Source organism: Trichogramma pretiosum, unplaced genomic scaffold (assembly GCF_000599845.2).
Source record: "Trichogramma pretiosum strain Unisexual culture from Peru unplaced genomic scaffold, Tpre_2.0 scaffold98, whole genome shotgun sequence".
NCBI lineage: Eukaryota > Metazoa > Arthropoda > Insecta > Hymenoptera > Trichogrammatidae > Trichogramma > Trichogramma pretiosum.
The window spans coordinates 129,774-153,633 of NW_019641709.1; the positions used below are offsets into that span (position 1 = coordinate 129,774).

The 23,860-nt window shown below is 40.3% G+C and overlaps 3 protein-coding genes and 1 non-coding gene across 4 annotated transcripts; 2 read left to right on the forward strand and 2 right to left on the reverse strand.

The window, feature by feature from the left end:
- The first annotated feature begins 1,306 nt into the window (after window positions 1-1,306).
- Window positions 1,307-2,592, forward strand: LOC106649143 (zinc finger protein 85-like). The gene is made up of 2 exons (XM_014366419.1): window positions 1,307-1,724; window positions 1,826-2,592. Exons 1-2 carry the CDS (start codon window positions 1,307-1,309, stop codon window positions 2,590-2,592), a joined length of 1,185 nt encoding a protein of 394 aa, XP_014221905.1.
- Window positions 2,593-5,924: 3,332 nt separating this feature from the next.
- On the forward strand, window positions 5,925-7,259 carry LOC106649164. Its single transcript, XM_014366444.2, has 2 exons — window positions 5,925-5,998; window positions 6,080-7,259. The coding sequence occupies exon 2, from the start codon at window positions 6,180-6,182 to the stop codon at window positions 7,110-7,112; it is 933 nt and encodes a 310-aa protein (XP_014221930.1). The 5' UTR covers window positions 5,925-5,998; window positions 6,080-6,179; the 3' UTR covers window positions 7,113-7,259.
- A 9,132-nt stretch (window positions 7,260-16,391) lies between these two features.
- On the reverse strand, window positions 16,392-19,172 carry LOC106649157. The gene has a single exon (XM_014366436.2). The coding sequence runs from the start codon at window positions 18,739-18,741 to the stop codon at window positions 16,912-16,914; it is 1,830 nt and encodes a 609-aa protein (XP_014221922.1). The 5' UTR covers window positions 18,742-19,172; the 3' UTR covers window positions 16,392-16,911.
- A 3,804-nt stretch (window positions 19,173-22,976) lies between these two features.
- LOC111694560 lies at window positions 22,977-23,138 on the reverse strand. Its single transcript, XR_002763662.1, has one exon. It is a non-coding gene; the product is annotated as a U1 spliceosomal RNA (small nuclear RNA).
- Window positions 23,139-23,860: the final 722 nt, after the last annotated feature.

Genomic DNA, 23,860 nt, shown 5'->3' on the forward strand with positions numbered 1-23,860 from the left:
CACGCACTTTCACGCGGCCTGCCGGTTTAACTGCCCCGAAATCGTCCGAGGGTTCCTCGAACACGGACAGGATCCCAATTGTATCTGGCCAGAAACAGGTGATTCAGCACTACACATTGCCTTAAAATACGCAGGATTGGGCAGTGATATAATGGAGATACTGCTGAGAGGAGGAGCCGATATAAATTTAGCCAACGAGGAAGGTTTGACACCTTTGCATATTATAGCCGAAATAGATTTTGATTGTCAGAAATTAGAGCTATTCTTCCAAATCAACGACGAATTGAATCAGCTGGTGCAGATTAACGCCCGTGATAAATTGGGTAATACACCGATTCACTATGTTTTGGAAGACAGCATTGAGAAAAAGTTGATGGAGATAATGCTGAGAAGAGGAGCCAGTCCAAATGTATCCAACAACGAGGGATCGACTCCTTTGCATATTATTTGCAAAAGAGTTATGTTTTACTGCGATGACTTTGCGGAATATTTTTTCAAAATCAACGAGGAGCTCAAACAGCGGGTACAAGTCGACGCCCGCGACAAGTTGGGTAGGACACCCCTTCAATTGGCAGTGGTGAATTGCTTGCCCTACGCAGTCGAGAGTTTACTGAATCATGGCGCCGATTTGTCGAGCTTCGTATTTCCCACTTCGAGACAGTTCGACGATTGCTTCGAGTCAGATCGCTACGAACATATTCTATCTAAATTGAGATTAGCATTTGACCTTATAGCCGTCATCGAGTGCCTAGAGAAAAAAGGATACGAGCTGGGCCGAAGCGAAGTCCTGATAATTATGAAATTATTCGACAAGTACAAATTGTTCGAGGAGATGGAGGATCTTGACGAAAGTTGGTTTGACGACGAGGAGTTTGCAAACGAAGCGAGAGAGACAATAATAAAACCAGACTTGTTGCTTTACGATCTAATCCATTTACGACCCCAAGAGGCCGCGAAACGACTGACGTATATGGACTGGTACAAGAAATTAGATATAAATGAGGCTGGTCGTTGGTATTTGTGCGAGATAATGTTGAGCAAATTTTTCCGGAGTTGGGCGTTGGAACCTTTCTGGAAATTGATTCATTATCGGCTGCCGCTTGAGTGCTGCGAATTAATCCTTCAGAACTTGCAGAACAAAGATTTATATCACATTTTCTTGGCAATTTCGATGTAAACAATCATTCAACGGCCGAATACGAAAGTTTAGAGTATACATGAGATCTGAAATAATAACAGGAGAGAAATAGTAGTGCCGGTAGATAGATTATACAATATACAAGTGAAAAGTCGAGAGATTTTTACAATGTCAGCTTCGGAAGATCATAGATTGGAAAATAAAAATGACAAAGTCCGTCACAAATGCGATGAGTGCGGCAAAATTTTCGGAGTTAAAAGTAAATTAATGCAGCACATCGATGGAGTTCACTTAAAACTCAGAGAACACAGGTGCAAAAAATGTGAAAAGACATTTCGTTATAAAAGTGACTTGAATAGACACATTGCGTTAGTTCATGAAAAAATCGAAGATCACAAATGCGAAGAGTGTGGCAAGTCTTTTGGACAAAAATCTAATCTTAAGAAGCACATCGATCTAGTTCATTTACAACTCAAAGATCACGAGTGCAAAGAATGTGGCAAATTTTTCAGGGGAAAGGATAATTTGTTGAAGCATATAGATCAAGTTCATTTGCAAATTAAAGAACATATGTGCAAAGAGTGTGGTAAGTCTTTCTTTTCTAAGACTAACTTGAATAGACACTTTTCCACGGTTCATGAAAATTCAAAGATCACAAATGCGAAGAGTGTGGAAAATTTTTTGCAGAAAAAGTGGTTTTGATGAGGCACTTAGATGTAGTTCATTTGAAACTCAAAGACCACGAGTGCAAAGAATGTGGCAAACTTTTCGGAAAAAAATGTAATCTTATGCAGCACATAGATCAAGTTCATTTGGAACTCAAACAGCACAAATGCGAAGAGTGCGGCAAGTCTTTTGGACAAAAATCTAATCTTCAGAGGCATATCAATCTAGTTCATCTACAACTCAAAGATCACGAGTGCAAAGAATGTGGCAAATTTTTTGGGGGAAAGGATAATTTGTTGAAGCATATAGATCTAGTTCATTTGCAAATTAAAGAACACGAACGCAAAGAGTGTGGCAAATCTTTTGGAGAAAAGAGTAAGTTAAAGAAGCACATCAATGAAGTACACTTAAATCTTATAAAACACATATGCGAAGAATGTGGCAAATTTTTTGGGGGGAAGGATAATTTGTTGAAGCATATAGATCTAGTTCATTTAAACCTTAAAGAACACATGTGCGAGGAATGTGGAAAGTCCTTTAGTCAAAAGAGTGACTTAAATAAACACATTAATACAGTTCATAAAAATATGAAAGATCACAAATGCGAAGAGTGTGGCAAACTTTTCGGACTAAGAAGTAACCTTATGAAGCACGTAGATGTAATTCATTTGCAACTAAAAGAGCACAATTGCGAAGAGTGCGGCAAGTCTTTCAGTTATAAACATATCTTGAATAGACACATTTTCACAGAACATGGAAAAATCAAGGATCACATGTGTGAAGAATGAGGCAAATCTTTCAGAGACAAAAGTGACGTGACAAAACATCTTTCCTCGGTCTTTTTTTATTTATGAATAAAAGATCATAAATACGAAGAGTGTGGCAAGTTTTTTTGCACAAAAAGGGGTTTTGATGAGGCTCATTGATGAAGTGCATTTAAAACTCAAAGAGCACATGTGCCGTCCGCGTGGAAAAGCTTCCAGTTGGAATATTCAATTGCAGAAATACATAAAAAAAGTCCATCGAAAAATTGAAAATAAAAATTCCGAAAAATGCTTTCTTACTCTAGCGCAATTTCACCAGCAGATTACGATTGAAAAAATGAGGTATTTTGATAAATAAGTACATCAAAATTTTTAAAGCAAGGCAATGTGAATATTAAGAAAGCTTCGGCGAAACATTTTACTTCTGAGTGGCAATTGAGTTCAAAAACGCAAATACTATAATTTCTGAAAATGAATGGAACATTTTTTGTAAATGATTTACTTTTTTTGACTTTGAATATTGTTTTTCTCGTAATTTCATATTTAAACCTTTTAAAATCACTAAAAAATTGACCCCGCATACGGACTCAGCGTCTCGAATAGACCATCGTAGTCCGCAAATGCTAAACTTTTTTAATAATTTTCTTATAAATTCTTTTCTCATTGAATTATATCTTTTCAAAGTATACAAAACTGAACAATTTTTATTTATAATAGAAATATTTTCATTTCTATAAGTAAATGATCAATGCTATTTAGTAAATAAATTCTTCTGACACATAAACTGTAGAGCTCATTGACAATAAAATGATTATGTCTTATGATTTAAAAAAAAATACAAAATTTACATAATATTTCCATTTTCATTCGGGCGTATACACGTTTTTATTACACATGTAATATTATTTTTCTAAGCAAAAAAAATTTGTAAATTTGACCGAATTCTATATTTTAAATTAAGATGTGTAAAATTTATTCAATGAAAACTTGCATTTTTTTTTTTTTTTGAAAATCACCCATATGTAGATTTCCAAGTACAGATTCAAAGCAAGTGAGCAAGAGAGGTAGAGAAACTTGGCACGACGAAGCTTGCGAATTCGCGACGCGCAGGCTTATAACTCAATGCGGCTCGCGCAATTATTCTTCGGCGAATCCAGACCACGCACGCGTTTGGCCGCGCTTTTTCTCGTCTGCACTTGCGAGCTCGCGCGGTCAAAGCGGGAGGAGGAGAGGGAGGCGAAACTCTAAAGCATCAACGACTCGCGCGTGATTCATCGAAATCGAAAATACACAATGTAAAAGCTTTTCGAGGCTTTTTCTACGATACGCGCCCGAATCTGCGATGCGCTCCTAATGGCTATTCGGCGAGGCGCATCGCCGAAATAGCTTCTCGAGCGAGCGCGTCGTTCAACGAGCGTCGCCGGCGGCACAGTGGCGCTAAATGAACGACGGCAAAAATTAATGAAGAGGCAGAGCGACAATCATAATGAACAAGAGAAAGAGAGAGAAGAAAAAAAGAAGCGACCGTTTATTTATAACTTGTGACAGAAACGTATATAACACAACGAAAATTCGATGAATTAGCCGTATCGTTGCGTGTCTGATTTCTTAATGAAAAATGAATTTATATTTCGGGAGCTATACATTCTGTGTTTCTGTGCCTGCGCGCGACACTTCGATACAGTACTCATTTGTACCTGCTAGTCGCGACAGCTAACTTTGGCACGAATTCCACCCGTCAACAACAAAAAACGACAACGCGACACGTTTTGTCGCAAGCCGCCCGCCGTTGATTGATGGGATTTACAAGACGAACAACTTTGCTGAAACGATGATCATGCATGTACAAATCTTATTATTATATGGCATCGCTCATATACGCAGAGATGATTCATCTATTATATTTTTGGCATTTTCTCGCTCGCGAAATTCAACGATAATAACGTATCGCATCGTGAACGCATCACCAGAAGCTGTGATGATCATTAGTCTTGATAATTTGTACGAGGCGAAAAACGTCGAAGACGCGAAGAAGTTCAATAGAAAAATTTTAAGTAGACGTCATGCTCCACATTCCTAAAATCCCGATGGTCAAAAAATGATCGTTCAAATTTTTTAAAAATATGTTATCATTTAATGACTTATTTTTGCTAATTTTTGTATTTCAATTATCTTACAAATGCTACGCACATTTCAAATGACCTGAATACTTTAATTTAATTTGTTCAACAATTTTAGACCAGCCTCTTCGATTACAATAACACGTCAACCTTCTCCCGCTAGATGGCGAGTACCTGTAAATCTGTAAATCCGCAAGTGGAAATGTAAAAATAATTGTATAAGTCAGAGTACTTGAAAATCATTCATGTTTTCATGTCATTCAAAATTTAAATTTTGATATGGTATAGGTTTCGATACGCGATATTTAATCCCTGTTTTCTTTTTATTTATTTTTGGTGACAAGTTTGGCACATACTTAGAAGTAAGCTTATTAGTTCACGCGTGACATTAGTGCAAGGTGTGTCTTTTTTGTCATAAGATTTTAAACTTTTAATTTGGTCGCAGGGATTTTGTATACTTCACCGATAATGTATAAAAAGTAAAGTTAAAGTAAACTTAACTAAAAGTTAATTTAAAGTAAACTTAACTTTACTTATGGCCCTAACTTAACTTCACTTGCCAGGCCGTCTTTATCAAATTTTATACGAACCTTACAATATCACGTAGTCTATGATTTTCACAAATTTTTTTGGGATACACAGCTAAATGTTTTCATTTAAGATCAATAACTTTATTTTTATACCATTATTTGGATCATGAAAATAGGAGATGTTTGAGAAAATTTGATTTAAAATTATACGAATGATAAACATCTAGCCATTTTTGCTACAATTCATAAAAGCGTATTTTAATTAACGTTCCCAAACCAAGGTGGCTTCAGAATGTTTTTTTATAATATACAACAAGTTCGACGAGTCAAAAATGTTCACGAGGCTACGAGTTGCTGTTCCGTCGCCGTCTTCGGGAACTTCCTCTCAAAAACATTGAGGATCGAATGCTGGAGCCACGATAGAAATGTGAAACTTCTATTATGATCTGACGACTTTTTGGCCATCTTCGAAAATTATGTTACAAATATCTAGCACGTGTTGTACATGGGTGGAAAAAGGACAATTGAATATTTTCTGAATTGAAACTAATTTTCAGCAAGTTTAAGTATACGATAATACTACTTTGAGACTTCACCGATAGATGGCGAATAACTTTAACTGGAAACCTGCAAGTGGCAAAGTAAGTACACAGTTATATAACCTAGAACCGTACAAATGTTGCATTTCGAACAATCGAGTAGTGACATACGTTTTTCGTTGGTACACGAGCATTTCTACCGGGGAGACAGTAAAATAAATAGAAATAATAACGAGTGTTGGTCAGTAGGTCACAATCTTCTTCTCATCTCGCTTTGTATATCTGCGATGTGTTTACAATTTACAATTATTGCTTGCAGTAGCTCGGCTTGACTAGTCTCGATCTTTTATTTGTCAGTCTCGCGATCCACGTCGTTCAGATCACGCGCAAATCGCAATCACATATTATACAAATCGTAAAAAATGTTTAAAATTGTGCGAGAAGAGGCACGCCTCGTCAACATCAATATCCGAGACAATACCAATTCCCATGGCACAGATGAAGCGGCCAAATTGTTGCTGCGAGAAGACGCCGACCCGAATAATTCGGCCAACGAGGACGGTTCGACTCCTCTGCACGTCTTTTGCAAGAGAGACGACGGGGATGAATTCGTAAGGCTATTCTTCGAGAGCGCCGACGAAAAACATCAGTTGGTGCGAGTCGACGCGAAGGACGAGTTGGGCCGGACTCCGCTTCAATGGGCCGTGGCGAATCTCCTGTTGGGGGCGGTCGATTTGCTCTTGGAACACGGTGCCGATGCGTCGAGCTTCGTTTTCCCCACCGAGGATTACTTCGACGCGAATTTCGATTCGAGCGATTGCGGCTATCAGTACAGATTGAAGCGAGCGTCTCGAGTTCTGAGCGTCGTCGAGCGCCTGGAGAAAGGAGGATACGAGCCGGACCGAGACGCCGTTTTAACGATCATGAAATTTTTCTCCAAGCACGGATTGTTCGAGATGTCGGCGAAACTCCACGGACGAACGCGATATCTCGTGAAATTGTTGCAGGAGGACGAGGCGTTCGCGAACATGGCGAGAGAATTGACGATCGAGCCGAGCCTCACCTTCTACGATTTGATTTCGTTGCCGACCGGACGGGCGAAAAGATTGCTCACCTACGCGGACTGCGCGAGGCTCGCGAGCTCGAACAAATGGTTCGAGCTGTCCATGAATCATATCCTGGCTTGTCTTGGATACCTGTGCGAGACGATGTTGGGCAAATTTTGTCAGCGATGGTTCCTGGATTCTTTCGCGGAGTTGACGCGCCATCGGCTGCCGATTCTCTGCTCCGATATCGTCGTCGAGCAGCTTTCGAACGAGGATTTGTTCAATGTATGCCTGGCGGTCAGTGATTGAAACTATAAATACTAGAACAACTTACCAAAGTCTTTGTCGTAAACATCGAGAGTTTTCGAGATCGAAGTAAAGGCATTATGTTTAAAATTGTTAATAGTTAATTACTAAGTTAATTGTTAAAAGTTATAAATAAAGTTCAAAATCAAACTTTTGTTGCTGAAATTAATCTTTTCATTCATTGTTCTGCAGAACGTAACACTAATAAAAAAATTATTAAATATGAGAAGACTAATTAAAAAATTATCAATCGAGGAAAATCTGCACATGTATTCATTCAAAAAGGTCAAATAAATCGTACTTTCATTTAAACAAAAGATACAAATAAAATACCAAGGCTACTCGAGGTTTTGATTCAGCATACAAGATTACGTTTTCGAATGCAACGCGTGCCAACGCATTGGTTTCCCCAATAACTTTTGTTCCAACATAAAAAAAATTTTTAACTCGGCACACGCGGTTTTGTTACATCTCAAGTACAGGAGCTAACGCATAAATAACATTTGATCTAATAACAAAGGGCAAAAATTTTTCAAGTCGCACGTAGATACGTCTCGCCCAAAGTTCGTATATCAAAAGTCTATCTCATCTCTTTTTCCACGAGGTTTTATACTCGCTGACTTTGTTCCCGCCTAGCAAGGCGTTATCTATGCAAAGTGAACGTTCGGCACATGTCAAATGCCTACGTGACGAAATAAAAATTTTCTAAGTCGCGATCTCTTACAAACTCTTCGCTACCTTATCGCTATCGAGATGTGTTTTCTTTTGGAAAAATGTAATGGTTTATATTTTATTGAAAATTAAATGGATAATGCTTCTTTTATGAGGAGACGACAAATTAAAAATTAAGATTTGGCCCATCGTGTATCTAGCGCTTGATTTCCGTTACTCGATGTTTTTCTCAGTATTTCGGCCCGTAAAATACACACGCGCGCGCGCGTGCACACACACGAGGGGACCCAATTGAATTTAAGACCTACTCTCCTACTACTCCTCTCTCGGGCTCCTTCACTCTCTCTTATACAATCTTCGAATCATATACATGTATCTATACATTTTCTAAAATGTACAGATCAGTACACGTCAGGACGCCGCAACGCGAACATCTACGAAGATCGTATCGTGTGATTTTCGTAATAAAAAAAAAATTTATTTTGTAATGAAGACTTAGTGTTTCTGTAGTTGATGCTGAGCGCAGCAAAGTCGTACACATTCGATATTGCTAATTTTCGATGTTTTACTCTAACTGCGATAACTCATGCAGGGATAAACCAATCAATCTGAAAATTTTACATAGCATTGTTTTGGTGCTGATGGAGTGCTGTATACTTTTTTAGCGACATCCGTATATCCTAATATACAAAAAATGCCTTTTTATGCAATTTTGAGTTTTGCACCTAACGACATCTCCACTTCGAAAAAACGTAATTTTTGTTTGCGATCGGTCTTACTTGTGTATCGGTATTTAACATTGTACTTATGATAAGTATATTATATGTCGTGTTTCAGTTAACATTGTACCGATAACAATTATAATATATGTCGTGTTTTGAGTATCACTACTGAGTAAAAATTTATGATATGTTTATTTATTATATGATAATAAATAAATATATGTTAATTTATGATATGTTAATTTATTTATTTGTCTCGATGTTTCATCAATTTGCGCGGTTATTGATAGGTACGTTTTAAGATCTTTTGTATTGATCTCGTGCTTGGGTATTGCCTTCATGCACACTTTTGACGTGTCTGCATAAATATTTTCTATGTTTAAATTTTTTTCCTCATAAAACACAAGCGTGATCAATGTCTTCGTGCTGCGTTTTAATGTGAGTTATAAGACGATCCTTTTGAGAAAATGTCTTGCCGCACTTATTACAATAAGTGGTCTTATTATGCATCAAATTCATGTGTTTTTTAAGATTACCCTTTAGTGTGAATGTCTTTCCGCACACTTCGCAAGTATGTGCCACACCTTTATGCATCGCATCGATGTGAATCTTGAGATAATATTTTTGTGTGAATGTCTTTTCACATATACCACACGCATGTTTAACACCATTATGTACTCCATCGGTGTGGATCTTGAGTTTAGCCTTGGTTGAGAATTTCTTTCCGCACACTTCGCAAGTAGGGGTCATACCATTATGCATCGCATCGATGTGAATTTTGAGATTTCCTTTATGTGCGAATATCTTTGCACATATACCACACGAATGTTTAACACCATTATGTCCCTCGATATGCCTCTTGAGATCTCCTTTTTGTGTGAATGTCTTTTCACATTTACCACACGCATGTTTAACACCATTATGTACTCCATCGATATGGATCTTGAGTGCAGCTTCAGTTAAGAATTTCTTCCCGCATACTTCGCAAGTAGGTGCCATACCATTATGCATCGCATCTATGTGAATTTTGAGATAACATTTTTGTGCGAAAGACTTTCCACATATACCACACGCATGTTTAACACCATTATGTACTGAATCGATGTGGACCTTAAGACTATTTTTTCGTGCAAATTTTTTACTGCATATATTACATGGATATTTGGTACGATTGTGTTCCTTATCAGTTTGGGTTTTGCGTTGACTATTTTGAGCAAATGTTTTTCCATTTGCATCAAATGCATCACTGAGTTCACCATCCAAATTCAATTCCTCTTTTACTTCGTCAACAATTTCTTCTTTAATTTTCTTTTGAGTCTGATAATCGCAACTATTTTTCATACGCTGCCATTGATCTGGATAATCGTCCTCGATTTTCTTGACTACTAATAAGTTAATGCCGAGCTTCTCGTCCTTACATTCGAATTCTATTTCCAAATCGTTATTAGGTCCAGAATTTTTATCATTTTCACGAAGCCCATAAATCTGGAAATGATATTAGTAAAAATACTTGATCAAAATATTGACTAAACAGTCCCACATCAACACTTACTAAATTTTCTCGACAAAAACTCGAGAATTCGTCGTTTTTAGCATCGCATGCATTGTCAATTATCTTATAATCTTCATTTTTAATTGGGGAAACATCATCTGGTTCCTTCTTCAGTCTGCAATATTCCCAATAATATAAAGTATTATGCCATTTTTTTTTAAATTTCATTCTCACGAAACAAAAATTACCTGACATCAGAGTTATATACATCACTGAAGTCCATGTTTATCACTCGGAACTTGATTAACGACTAATTGTTTTGTAATGATGTTACACATCGAGCTAGGTAACATAAGTGTAATAATATTTACAAATCGTGAAATAAAAGTTTGAGAAAATGTATGTCAACAGAGACACTCTAAACTTATCATTTATTATTGGAGAAATTATTCTATTGATCTCGTAATAAACAATTAGCCATTTTCTTTGAATTGTATCTTATTACAAAGAAATTATAAATTATTGAACACTTCATGAATCGAGCTTATGATGTGTCCTATACTCCTTTTCGCATAATTTTTTTCGACGCGCAAAATATGAAACAAAGTTAACGTGAGCGAATGAAGGGTTTAAATGAGCGAATATCGTAGATCTATGTAATCTATGTGTGATAAATATGCATGGTTAGTCGTGTAGTCAAATATATATCTGTATATATTGTCACGTGGGCACACCGGGACAGCTTAACGCGTACATACAGCTCTATATGTTTTGGCATGCCATGTGCCAATTCCTTTGGTCGCAACGTTGTCAATACAAGCTGAGCACAAAACATCGATAAGTGAAATCTATTTCGTACGTGCGAATTACGAAAACCTGTATTCATATATACCTATACATTAGACTGACAATATTTTTTTTTTTTTTTTTTTTAAATCGACGGGACGCCCCCTCAAAAGTTTCAAACCCCCAAAAAAATGACCTCTACCAAGTTTCAGCTCATATGGTGAAAAAAAACACGTGCCACAAGACGGGTGTAGATTTACATTAAATTAACTAAAAATCGAGAAAAGTGCATTTGTTTCTTCAAAAAACGGCTCAGCAAGATCACCTATTGAAAAAATGTGAATGCATTGTTTGATAGGTTTTTGTCTCGCCTTTCCAACGCCGTATTCAGATTTTAAAACGGCCTTAATTTCCTCGAGATACAGCTGTTTTTGTGGGATGCGTTTTTGTAGCTGAAAATTCAGTAATTCGGCTTCGGGTCCTCGAAAAATCCCGTTTTTCCTCACACTTTACAACATTCTGAGAAATCTATAGGAGCTACCAAAACGAAATTTAAACCAAAATTTTGCAAAAATTTGGTTGGCTACAAGGACGAGCCCGAGGACCTCGACGATGACGGCAAGCCGACGTCGCGTCGCGCCACGCTGCTGCATCTCGCACACAGGCGCAAGGCGTCGTGCGCGATCCGCCATCTGTTGAAAGTGTACGATTGATACGACGTGAATTACACGGACGAGTCCGGGCTCACGCATTTTCGGATCGCCTGCGAGGCCGGCTGCGCCGAAGCCATTGAAAAATATCCTCGAGCACGACCCGCGCCTGGATCTCAACGGGCCGATCGGCGATCCGCCGCTGCATCGGGCGCTGAGCAATCGCGATGCCTGGGCGGTCGGAACTCTTCTGAGACTCGGGGCCGATCCGACATTGGCCGACGAGGAGGGCCTGACTCCTCTGCACGTCGCCTGCAGAGACTGCCCCGACAGAGACTACTTGCTGGAGACGTTGTGCTGGCGGGATAAATGTCTGGCCGTGCGGCTCGACGCCCGGAACAGGTTGGGCAATAACACCGCTGCACTTCGCTCTGGCCAGTCCCGTGTACACAGTGATCGAGTATCTGCTGAGATGGGGCGCCGATCCCGACCTGGCCAACGCGAGAGGCGAGACGCCTCTGCACGTCGTTTGCAGCAGAGTCCACCGGGACGACCGGACGGTGGATACATTTTTGTCGATCAACGAGGTAAAAAAACGAACTCTGCGAATCGACGCCCGGGACGAGCTGGGCAACGCTCCGCTGCACCTCGCTCTGGCCGCGGGTGCCGGCAAAAAAGGACGATCGAGTGGCTGCTGAGACGAGGCGCCGACGCGAACTCGATCAACGAGGCTGGCACGACTCCTCTGCATGTTATTTGCGATAGAAGTAGCGACGACGACACGATCGATACGTTCTTCAAAATCGTCGACGAGGTAAAGCAAACGGTGCAGATCGACGCTCGGGACATTTTGGCCAGGACACCTCTTCAATGCGCCGTGGCGAATATTTTGCCGTCCGCGGTCGATGCGCTCTTGAAGGGAGGTGCCGATCTGTCGAGCTTCGTTTTTTCTACCGAGAGTCACTTCGCCGAGAGCTTTAAAACGAGAGACGATGAGTCCAACTTCCGGTTCAGACTGGCATCGGGCCTGATGGCTATCCTCGAGCGTTTGGAGAAAGAAGGATACGAATCGGAGCCAAGCGACGCCCTCACGATCATGAACTTGTTCGCCAATTACGGCTTGTTCGAGAAAGAGAAGAGACTCGTTCGATGTTTGCTCAACGACAAGGAGTTCTCGTACAGGGCGCAATGGATAAAGACGATTCCGGGCTTGTCGTTCTACGACCTGCTCCAGTTACGGCCCGACGAGGCGGCGAAACAGATGGCGTTCGCGGATTACTTTGAATTCTCGGACGGAGTGTGTCGCCAACTGGCCAAAAACAATTACGAGATTTGCGTCCTGCATCTAGCCGAGAGACTGTCGAGAAAATTTTTCTTGAGCCGGACATTGGATCCTTTCTGGAAACTGATACACTATCGGCTGCCCCTGGAGATGTATGAGATGATACTGGAGCATCTGACGAACAAAGATTTGTATCATATTTGCTTGGCGGCGACTGCCCAAAATTAGTGACGATAATGAGCATATCTTTTTTGTAATTTTCTTTTTTTAAGACCAGTGTTATTGAGTGTTATAGATTTTCTGTATGATTGTTATTCCAATAAATAAATAGTAAAAATTGAGTTGCGATTCTTTTTATTAATAAACGTACAATCATTAATTGATGTAAAAAATTTAAACAGTCGCATCAGTGCGCATCATTTCGATAGACTTTCGGATCACGAAATAGCTGTCGCGTAGCTAATTCGACGGTGCTTACAGATGTCTTCCGCAGTGTTCACACTTTCACCGACGCGAGAAAACGACACCACAGCCGCCAGCGCCACGAGCTCGTAATTTCTTTAGCCGATGCAGGTCATCCGTCCGCCGATCGACTGCGGCGATGTTTCAAGAACTATGTTATTCGATTCTTATTTTCTCTCGCATCTCTCACCGAGGACGTAACACGAGCATAATTTATTTTTCATTTTACGTTTTGCTTCCTCATAAAGAATGCTATGTGATGAAAAATGAGATTTGGAACTGGACGTCGTAGGAAAATTTGGTTAATGTATTTGGAAACTACATTGAAATGTTTGCGGCACGCGCTCCTCGATGCAATGGTCATTAAAGTTAATAATTATGTTCTCTTCATTCGGTGTGAGATAATGTCATTCAGATTGCAATTGTTATATTGATTTAGTTGAACCCAAGCGTCATGTGCCTGTTACATACTCCGTATAGTCGGAATTATAACAGAAAACCTTTTATTTATTTATTGTAACTTGTTGCGTAGGGGTAAGGTAAAAGGCAGTATAATGTCAGAGAGATATATAATAATAAACTTACAGTTCTTTATTTGAATCGCCGATGATGATGGTGTGGCACAAACACAAACACAGTACAATGGATTTACACAGTTATTATGAAGCTAGTTGAATTAGTACAATTGATTTACAAAGTTATGACGTTACTCGAATTATATGCATACAATGCATTTACAAATATAAACGATATATTTTATAAACTTTGATTATTGAGTTGAATGATTACAAGCTTCGACACGTAGTGTGCGATTTCGTAGATATTAAGGAGGACTGATCCTCTTTAACCGTAGCTTATATACGACTAAATTTGCCTCCGCCCTAGCGGTGCAGCGTACGTAGTCAGCTCGATATGTGTCAATAATTCACACATATCTTGCATGCGCGTGTACCTTAAAAAACCCCAGGGCCACGCTCTTCCCGAAATCGGTGGAGCCGCGGCCACCGCAGTTTTATAGGTTTTCTACGACATTCATTCATCTCGCGGCAGCACTTGTACATTTCTTTGTTTTGCGAATTGTATTTTCGCAAGAGTTTTACAAACGTTTAATTTAACAGAGACCTCATAAATAGGTGATGGTTTTAGGCCGCTCAATTCGGCATTGTACACGCTGGCTGCGCGTGTCCGAAATGATGTTACTTTTTTAACTGTCGTGTGTGTCATCGGAGTTATGCATAGAAAATGCGTGAGATATATTATATTGTAATTCATGCGTAACCGCACGCTAGCTGCTTCTCGCAGTCTTATTAATTTCTTTTTCATTGAAAAAGGTTACATCGTAGACTGTAACATACCTGTGGTGGCAAAAAACAAAAGTAAATATTGTAATTACTCGAGATTTTAAAAAGAACTATCACCCGGGTAGTTGATAGGGAATTTCGCACGATCTTCGCCGCACTAAAAGTCGTAATAATCTTAATTTCGCCTACGAGTGCCTAACGAAGCGTTGTATCGCTCGAATGCTGACAAAGGGGAAAATCACCGCAGCTATACTGTTCAATTACAATGCCTTGGAAAATGACATAGTCAATCAGCCAAACGCAGAGGGAACGTACTCTGCGCCGGGTGCAGCAGGCGAAGAAGGACCAGTGCAACTCGATGCCGGACTCCGAGTGCGGTGGCTTCGTCGAGACGCGTCTCGCGAAAATCGATCCCTGGGGCCGAGATCGTCCGCTGATTCGAGCCATCGGGGCTCCTGTGGGGGCCAGAGCCACGAGCTCGGTTTCGTTAAACTTTTCCAAGACGAACGGCGCAATCATTGCCCGAACGCCGCCTGCGTACAAAAACGTGCCAGGGCTTACGAATTGAGCTGGAGTCACGCGAGATTAAGAACGATATTATGCTTCGAGCCAGAGGACTTGACGAGAGTATCGTGTACGCGAGTATCGGTCATTTACTGGAAATATTTTCTGGAAGTAGTCATTAACTGACGATTTCGAGGTGATTCATGAAATCGTCATTTTTAATAACATTAACGATGTTAAAATAATTTTTTAATATTTTTAATCTATAGAACATTCAATTACCTACGCGACGATCCATTTTGTTTTTATTTAATTGCAATCATTAAATTTTCCTACATAATTAAACATTGAAAAAAAAACACAATTCGGCCATTCACTGGACGGTTTATTCTATGAGAGTTTTCTCCATAAATATATGCTCGCGACGGATTACATAAAGTCTCCAACTTTACACCACCACCTCTTATCAGTAAATTATTAGATTACTGCTCTCGATTATATACAGCATTCCCTCCGTATACGCGGGGGTTACGTTCCAAAAAAGCACCGCGTACGAGGAAACCGCGTATACTGAAACCAAGCTCTTATGGGATTTCAGGAGTTGCGTTCCTAGGAATCTCAAAATTTAGGAAAAATGTTTGTTTTTGACAGCAGCATCTGAGTGTGGTGTGTAAAATTGGAGATTGACAACCTACGCAAGCATGATCTCTTATATAGTACTCGAGAGAAAGCCACTTGCGGAAACCTCGATGTATCGCTAAATAGACATCTAGCGTCGGGAAAGTTAAATGCGGCGACGAAATTGTCGTGCACAACATTTTCTCTGGGCGTGGTTTTATCATTTTATTTTACAATTATTATTATTTTTATTAATATAATTAATAATATTTTTATTGATAATAATGTATATTCTGACACATTATATCTATATTTCATATTTTGGCGCTGCTATGCCAACTTAATAATAGTAAACTATCTCTACAATTATGTTGTCACTCTTAGTCGCAACTCTCGCCGCAATAATCACTTGCCTCTGCGCTCATGTATAGCTCGCACACGACTTACAATAAATCTATTATTTTGTACACTAATCTTTATTTTGCAATCCTGCCCAATTAACAATTCTTCAATTTTTCAGCAAATCTGGCTTTGAAGGTTTTTTTTCATCAAATACCGCTGAAAAGAGCATAAAAAATTTTCATGTCTAATCTAAATTTATTTTTTACATCAATCTTTATTCGATTATGGGAAAATGTTTTTATCTCAATTTTTATTTGGCTTCAAACAACGATGTGAGTATTATATCCGATGAATTCATATTTAATGATTATTAAAGGTCTCGCGTTTTGCATAATTCATTTTGGGGGATTCTCATTGGGATAATAAAGAAGAAAATTTGCAATTGTTTTATATTGTTTATTTTTCCTTACAAGAAAAAAACTTACAAGAAAGAGTAATAATGTCAGTTAAAACTATTGTATCAAGTTATAAAATGTACTACATTTTATTACACTTTTTTACATTTTTTTACGTCATATTTTGTGCCCTCAGATCTCATCGATTGCAGCAAGCCATTGTCGTGAAAAATTATTGTATCAAGTTATAAAATGTACTACATTTTATTACACTTTTTTACATTTTCTTACGTCATATTTTGTGCCCGCAGATCTCATCGATTGCAGCAAGCCATTGTCGTGAAAAATTGTTAACAATTTATTGATTTTTCAAAACAATCTATATAGATTCACCTCAGTACTTTTCAGTACGTCTATGACAATGCATTAAAATCCTCTCTGCTTCGTTGGAATGAGATAACTTGGCATCAGCATACTTACAATTAATATTCGTGTATTTACAACAGTAGTATTTTCAAAATTCCTTAATAATAATTTAATTATCTTAAACATTAAATTTTCTTACTTACGAGTTCGTTAAAGTTTATCTACTTTGTCATCGGAAAAAATTCCATCATTGTGAAATACATCGTCATAAAAATGACAACGAATAGCAATATCGCTAACGTGCACGATGTAAAAAGGTAAGCACGCGAACGCGATCGACAGCCAGTACGAGCCAAAAAAGTCCATGGCCGCTTCGCAAACGCGCCAAAGACCCTCGTAGATCGGCAGCTCGACGCTCGCGATTTCCCAGCCGAAAATCGACGGCTCGAGCTTCAACTCCCAGTAAGGCTGATCCAATCCCCATCGCTGGAAAAATCCTCTCGACATCTTCTCGCACAGATGCGAGACGCACGACTCACCGAACTTGTCCGGCAGCGCGAGCAGCTCCTTCGATCGCGCGAACTCGTAGTAGTCCCTGGGCGTGAGCAACGTCGCCTCCTCGTCGCGTCTCATCGAGACCAAGTCGCGCAGCGACAGGTACCGTTTCACCATGATCTCTTTGGCTTTGTCGTCGAATTCGTCGTCGTTGTACCAGCGCCTCTCGAACTCCGCCGTTGTCCTCTCGAACAGTCCGTGCTCGGCGAACAGCTTGGCGATCTTGGACGCGTCTCCACGCTCCATCCGGTAGCCCGCGTTCTCCAGGCTCTCGACGCAGGCCAGAGCACCGGCCGCGAGTAACAATCGAAACTCCCGCTGATCGTTCTTGAATTCCCTGCCGAGGAAACTCGACTCGGAAAAAACGAAGTTGGACGTATCGGCGCCGCGTTCCAGGAGCAAATCGACGATACTCGCGGACTCGAGATTCGCCACGGCCCACTGCAGCGGCGTCCGGCCCTTGGCGTCTCGCGCGTCGAGCTCCACCACCGGCCGCCCCAAGACCTCCTCGCTGATCCGCAGCAACGATCCGGCCACTGCGGCGCCCCGATGAAACTCGGACCTGCGACAGGCGACGTGCAGCGGAGTCACTCCTCGCCGCGTGGCCAAATTCGGATCGGCACCTCCTCTCAGCAGTAATTCGACCAAGCGACGATTCCGGCGGATCAGTGCGAAGTGCAGCGGCGTCCAGCCTCTCTCGTCCTGCGCGTCGACCCGCAACCGCTCGCCGACTTTTTCCGTCGCGTCGAACAACAGCTTGGCCAAGTCGTCGTCGTCGCTGCCGCTTTGTTTCTTGCAGATGACGTGCAGAGGAGTCTCGCCCGAGACGCGATCGGCTCGATTGGGATCGGCGCCGTGTCTCAGCAGCAGCTCCACCACCTCCTCTCTTTCCCAGTTGAGAGCCACGCGTAGCGCGGAATCGAGACAGTCGATACTTTGCTTCCGTTCGAGGAATTTTTCCACGATCCTCTCGTAACCGAACTTGCAGGCCACGAGAAAATGCGTCGTCGCGCCGTCCTCCTCGTCGACGTAGTTCGCCTCGCAATCGTCGTAAATGGCGAAGAGCTCGCGGACCTTGGCGTCGCCCAGACTACCGGGAAAGACGCAGCGCTTGGCGGCCAGATGTAGGGCGGTGGTGCGACGCAACGAGGCGAATTCGGCCGGATCGTTTCTGTAGCCGCTTCGAGCCACGAATCGTATGAACTCGTGGGCCGGATAGTGCTCGAGGTACCTGAGATTCACGGCGTCCGTGAGCAGACGCTCGATGGCTTCGGCTCGACAAAAGTCGCGCAGATTCGGATAGGCGCCCTCCCAATCGAGGCAGAACAGGGGATGAAGTTTCCAGAGAAGTTGCTGTCGCGCCTCTTCGTTGTCCCAGTCGACGTTGCCTCGTATGTCTTGCCACACGATCAACATGTGTCGGTGAAGATCCTCCACGCGTTCGAGCAAGAATTCACTCGCGTCGGATCCGTCGTCGGAAGACATGGTCTATATTCTTTTGGGCACTCGCGCACAACAACAACAACAACACGCACGATCGCTTACGCGATTTAAGATATTTTTCGAGATACTATTTATAGCAAAGAATCACTCGCTATATGCAGTCGATGCGGTTTCTTACAGATGCACACGCTGTCAATTATATTTTCGGAATTGTTGCAAACGTAATCTCCTTCCTGTTCGTAATCTCTTTGTACAATTGGGTTATTGTGCCGAATCATTATTGATTTTTTTTCTGAATATCTTCCGAAATATTACATAAACGTAGTCTACGTTGGCTAAACAACAGTGTTGTACTTGTTTTATCTATTTGCGATAAATCTAATTCCATTTACCGTTGAATTTGAATTGCTAAAATTTATTCGTGGATATTATTTAGTGTATAACGTATACGAGCAAATCTCGTACTGATTCGATTGTCAATTAAAATTGTTCGCTACTAGAAATACGATGTCAACATTTCCGATCAAAATTATTTACAGTAACACATCGATTTCTCTATTTATATATTGCTCAAATGCCTTTTAATAATCTTCTATGATTTGTAAACAAATCTTCATGGTCCTTGTTTTGTTCAGATTAAAAATTTATTCTTTTAATTTTTATTGTTTCAAATAAATTAATAAATTAGGCCAAAACTGCGCTGTCGTCTGGAATTTTTTCATTCATGTTTCCCTTGAGTCCCCATGTAAAATCACCGAATGAACATGAATTTATAAGTTGCATCTTAAATTTTAAAAAATCCACCTGATCATAGAGGCAAATAACTCTAGGGATCTCTAGAAACCAAAAATATCTAGCTGTAAGAATTCTCCCTGAACAGATACTTTGATTTCATTATTATTTTATTTGATTGAAATTTTTGCCATGCTGAACCGTATTAAGCACATGCGCAATGTGTATCGAAAGAAATTCTCAAGCAAGTCTAATTTCATATATTAAATGGATAAAATCCCCAGTTGTATTGCACCTATACATTATACAAGTGATAGGATGGTTGTATAAATGAATGACTCTTTTGGGAAAATATATTATCAAAAACAATTTAAAATTAATTTTTTTTATTTGTTTCAAAATTAGATGAAGTAAATCTACTTCAAAGTGGAGAATAGTTTGAAACAAATTTTCTTCCAAATCAAATCGAACAACTCAATTGCATGCACACGATTCATATTTATCATTACTTTCTATCTCTTATTTTGAAATATCTTTAAAATCACTCGGTTCGAAGCACTTGGAGTGCAATTTCACATAAAAATTCTTCATCTCGTTGTCGTAAGCTTTCATAAGCTCTTCCACATTATCCGGGTCAGTCGCACCGTCTACGAGACGCTTCACGCAGACGGTACTCAGGCAATAGTCGCCCCGCTCGTCTTCGAAGATCTGCAGCTGGCCGGTCTCCTGGACGCCCTTGGACACGTAACCGCACCTCATGTCGGGCTCCAGGAACTGCTTGGCCTCGCCGTCCAGGTCGATCTTCCACAGGTATTTCTCGCCTATGATATCGAGAAGGGCTTTTTCCAGGCCCTCGTTGTCGCGCGAGTAAGTCAGAAATCCCTGGCCTCGCGGCAAATTGTGCACGATTCGTCCCTCCCATCGGAGTTTCTCGGCGATGTTGCGGCCCGCCAAAAACCAGCCGATCTGATCTGTTTTGTCGAACAGCTCGAACTGCGCGCACGTCAACCCGACGCGATCCTGAGCGCATATCCCGATCAATCCATTGGCCGTAGAGACCGAAGGATAAAGCGCGCCTTCTGCGCGAGTCAGGTATCGCTTTTGACCTGAAAATTCGACAAAAAATGTCTTATTAGTATTGATTAAACGATTAACGCTCAAAGTGACGAATTTTTCGTTCGCAATATCGACGCGATTTTTTTCTAGTTTGCCTTGAAAAGACTTTGCTCGTACATAGATTTATATAAAATTTAATTTTATATTTGATGCTTCGTTAAAAAAATCGAATTTGAGAACTTTTTTAACAAAATGGCAATCATAAAGTAAAATGTTCATGCATATGATCGAGCAAAAAAAATGCATGTATGGGTGAGAATGTATAATTCTGTACTCGAAAACCATCGAGTTTGGAGAAAAAGTTTATAGAACAAAAAAGTTTTATAATTGATCAAGGAACATTCTCAACTTTTTTCAGAATTTTTCGAGATCTGAAATGGGAAAATCAAGCTCGAAAAATTCTGAAAAAATTGAATTGAAATTATAAATGTATCGTTATCTATTACCGTTCGGCTGGATATGAAATACTGCAATTGAAGTTTCATGGGGCCAAGAGTAGGCCTCGATTAACAAATAGCCCTTGCGGTCTGCCAGTGGATATATATGTGGCGTGTAACCTTGGCTTTGATAAGCAACCAACGTATCGATCTTCGAGGTAATTACTCCTTCGGCATCGATCGTTAATCTGGAAAATCTCGGCCCGTCCAGCGTAGCGACTTCGAAATCGCCGTCTCCTTTCGCGTACTCGTTGATCAGCGAGTAGACGCGTCGTTGGCTTTCCGGCAACTTGGTCGTTTTCACTCGACAGTCGGAAAAATCGACGACGCTGAATCGCGGCCGATACCTCCTCGTGTCGTCCTCGAGCTTGCTCTCCTCCTCGTGCCAACGCACGACGGCTCGATCTCGACTCAGAGAATCGATACGGATGCGATCCGTGTCGATCCAGCCGGCCTCGGAGTCGCAGAGCAGAGTGATGTTGCACTCGTCCTCTATCGGGTTCACGTCCGGGGAGAAGCTCGCCTGCACTCGACGGATCGAGCATTCCCTGAGCCAGTCGGGGTCGTCGTCTGTGAACCTGTCGCACGAGCCGTAATAAACGGTGGTGATATTTTCCACGGAATTTGGGCTGTTGTAGAGCAGATCTTTCGGGCCGATGTCGCGTCGCAACGACAAGGACCGCGAGGCGCTCGAGACGACGATTATGCCGTTCAGGGCTGTGACTATCACGAAAAACCACGTCGCGAGATTTGGCATCGTTGCTGATATTCAGTGTGCTGTTGCTGCTGCTGCTTCTCTTAGCTCGTCAAACCCGACACTGAGCTCCGAATTCTTTTTTGTCTTTATTTTATATATTAGTTAAACGAGGCAAAAAAAACAACTAAACGCGCGTTTAACTGTAGTAGCGATTCGTGAGTGGAACAATTAGCATACGCGACAGTCGATCGTTTTTAGCTATTACTGATTTTTTGCATTGAAAAGGAAAAACAACAACCGAGCTGTAAATTATGAATATGTGAAAGGGAAGAGACGTGTAGTCAGTTTTTGGTCTGTCGATTTGCGTACTAAATAGCTGCCCACTTGATGATCTATATCCTTGAAATTAGGAATAAAGTTACGAAACTTCTTTGTATCTTAGGAGAGCTATTGAATCGTGTAAAAACCCAGGGCATAATGAGTATGCAAAAAAATGATGTATAACTACGTTTCATCTAAAAAAAGGTATTATAAAACATTTTTATGGTTCTTAGTGACCAACAGCAACAAAATTATATCAAAAACAATTGTTGTAATTGTTTTGCTAAAACCCCATATTTGCACTCTTTGCGAAATTACTATTTTAATAACATTAACGATGCTAAAATAATTTTCCTGTATTTTTAATCGGTTTAACATTTAATTTGCTACGAGGTGATCTATTTAGTTTTTTTTATAAACGCAATAATTTATTTTTTCTACTTTTTCTAACGCTGGAAAACAACAATTATGTCATTAACTGGGTAGTTTACCACTGGTATTCAATTTTGTGCTACAGAAATTAAAGAAGTAAAATTTATGATAGCTGGTTTTACGGGGGAAGAAAACAGTCAAACTTATTTATTTTTATTGTAAAGTATTATAAAAATAATATCTTCTCATAAATAAAATGTCAAGTAGCTTTGTACAGACACTTTTGCAGGCTTTTCATTTTTGTTGTAAAAAGAAAACATAATATTCGTGAGCCCTACGAAACCTACTATACAAACCCTACTATATTTAGCATTAGACAAAATCATTTTAACATAACCATGCCACAATCTGAAAAATTTGTTATTTCATATCATCAAAACGTTTAGTTTTCTAGTTCGACTGTGCTAGAGAACATCAAAGTCGATTGACTACAATTACACACGATCGACAGTCGCACCGCATCATCTCCGAGCTACATTCAGCTGACATCGATGCGATGCTTACAGTTGCTCGAGGCGAGAAATTATTTTTGGATTGATCAATCGGGATAGCGCGAACGCAGTCCCGGCTAACAAAAATTATACGCCCGAGATATCCGCATTAGGGATATTCGCAAGGGTCAACCCAATCGTAGTGCAATGAGAGGGTCTCGCCCTGGAGGAACCGCCTTGGTGATCACGGTAGCCTCTGCGCCAGGTAAGTATGCTCGAGGCTGCTTTCGCTCCCCTTTAAGTACACGCTGACCCATGCTTCGCTTGTGGGTTGCGATTCAAAGCGGCCGATCCATCTGGTGAGCGATACGTAAACTATTGCGAGATGAAAATACTCTGCGAGTAAATCGTATGTCATAGCGTCACCGAATGTATTGGAATCGTAATAAATGACCGATAGTAAACAAAGTATAAGCAATAACATACATTTTTTGAATTATCTAAAAAAAAAAATAAAAATAAAAGCAATAAATTTTTAATCAATCTTTGTTAAGGAAAGGATCAGTTTCAGGAAAGGATCGAGGGCCCATCGCCGGAAAAATCCTATCAATAGTGTCTCGCATAGATGCAAAAAACAAAGCATTATTTGCATTTTGCCCAAAAAAGAAAGAGATGAAAACAAATTATAATCAAAAATATTAGCAACATAATAGTCATCAATTTGTACATAAAATATTGTTGACTGAAATATGACTAAAGTTTATTTCAAAATTTCTTAAACACAGGATACGAAATCGATTTACACTTTGAATTTAGCAAAATAACAATTATGAACGAGCGGACGTAACTCAGATATTCAGCAAATATTAACTTCGAGTCGAGACATCGACAATTGATTCATACATATCCATTTCAATACTGGAGACTCTCGGCCTGCGTAAACGAGTCGTCGAGCATCGCAAAAAATCGCCATCATGTTTTGCGGTCTCAGAAGT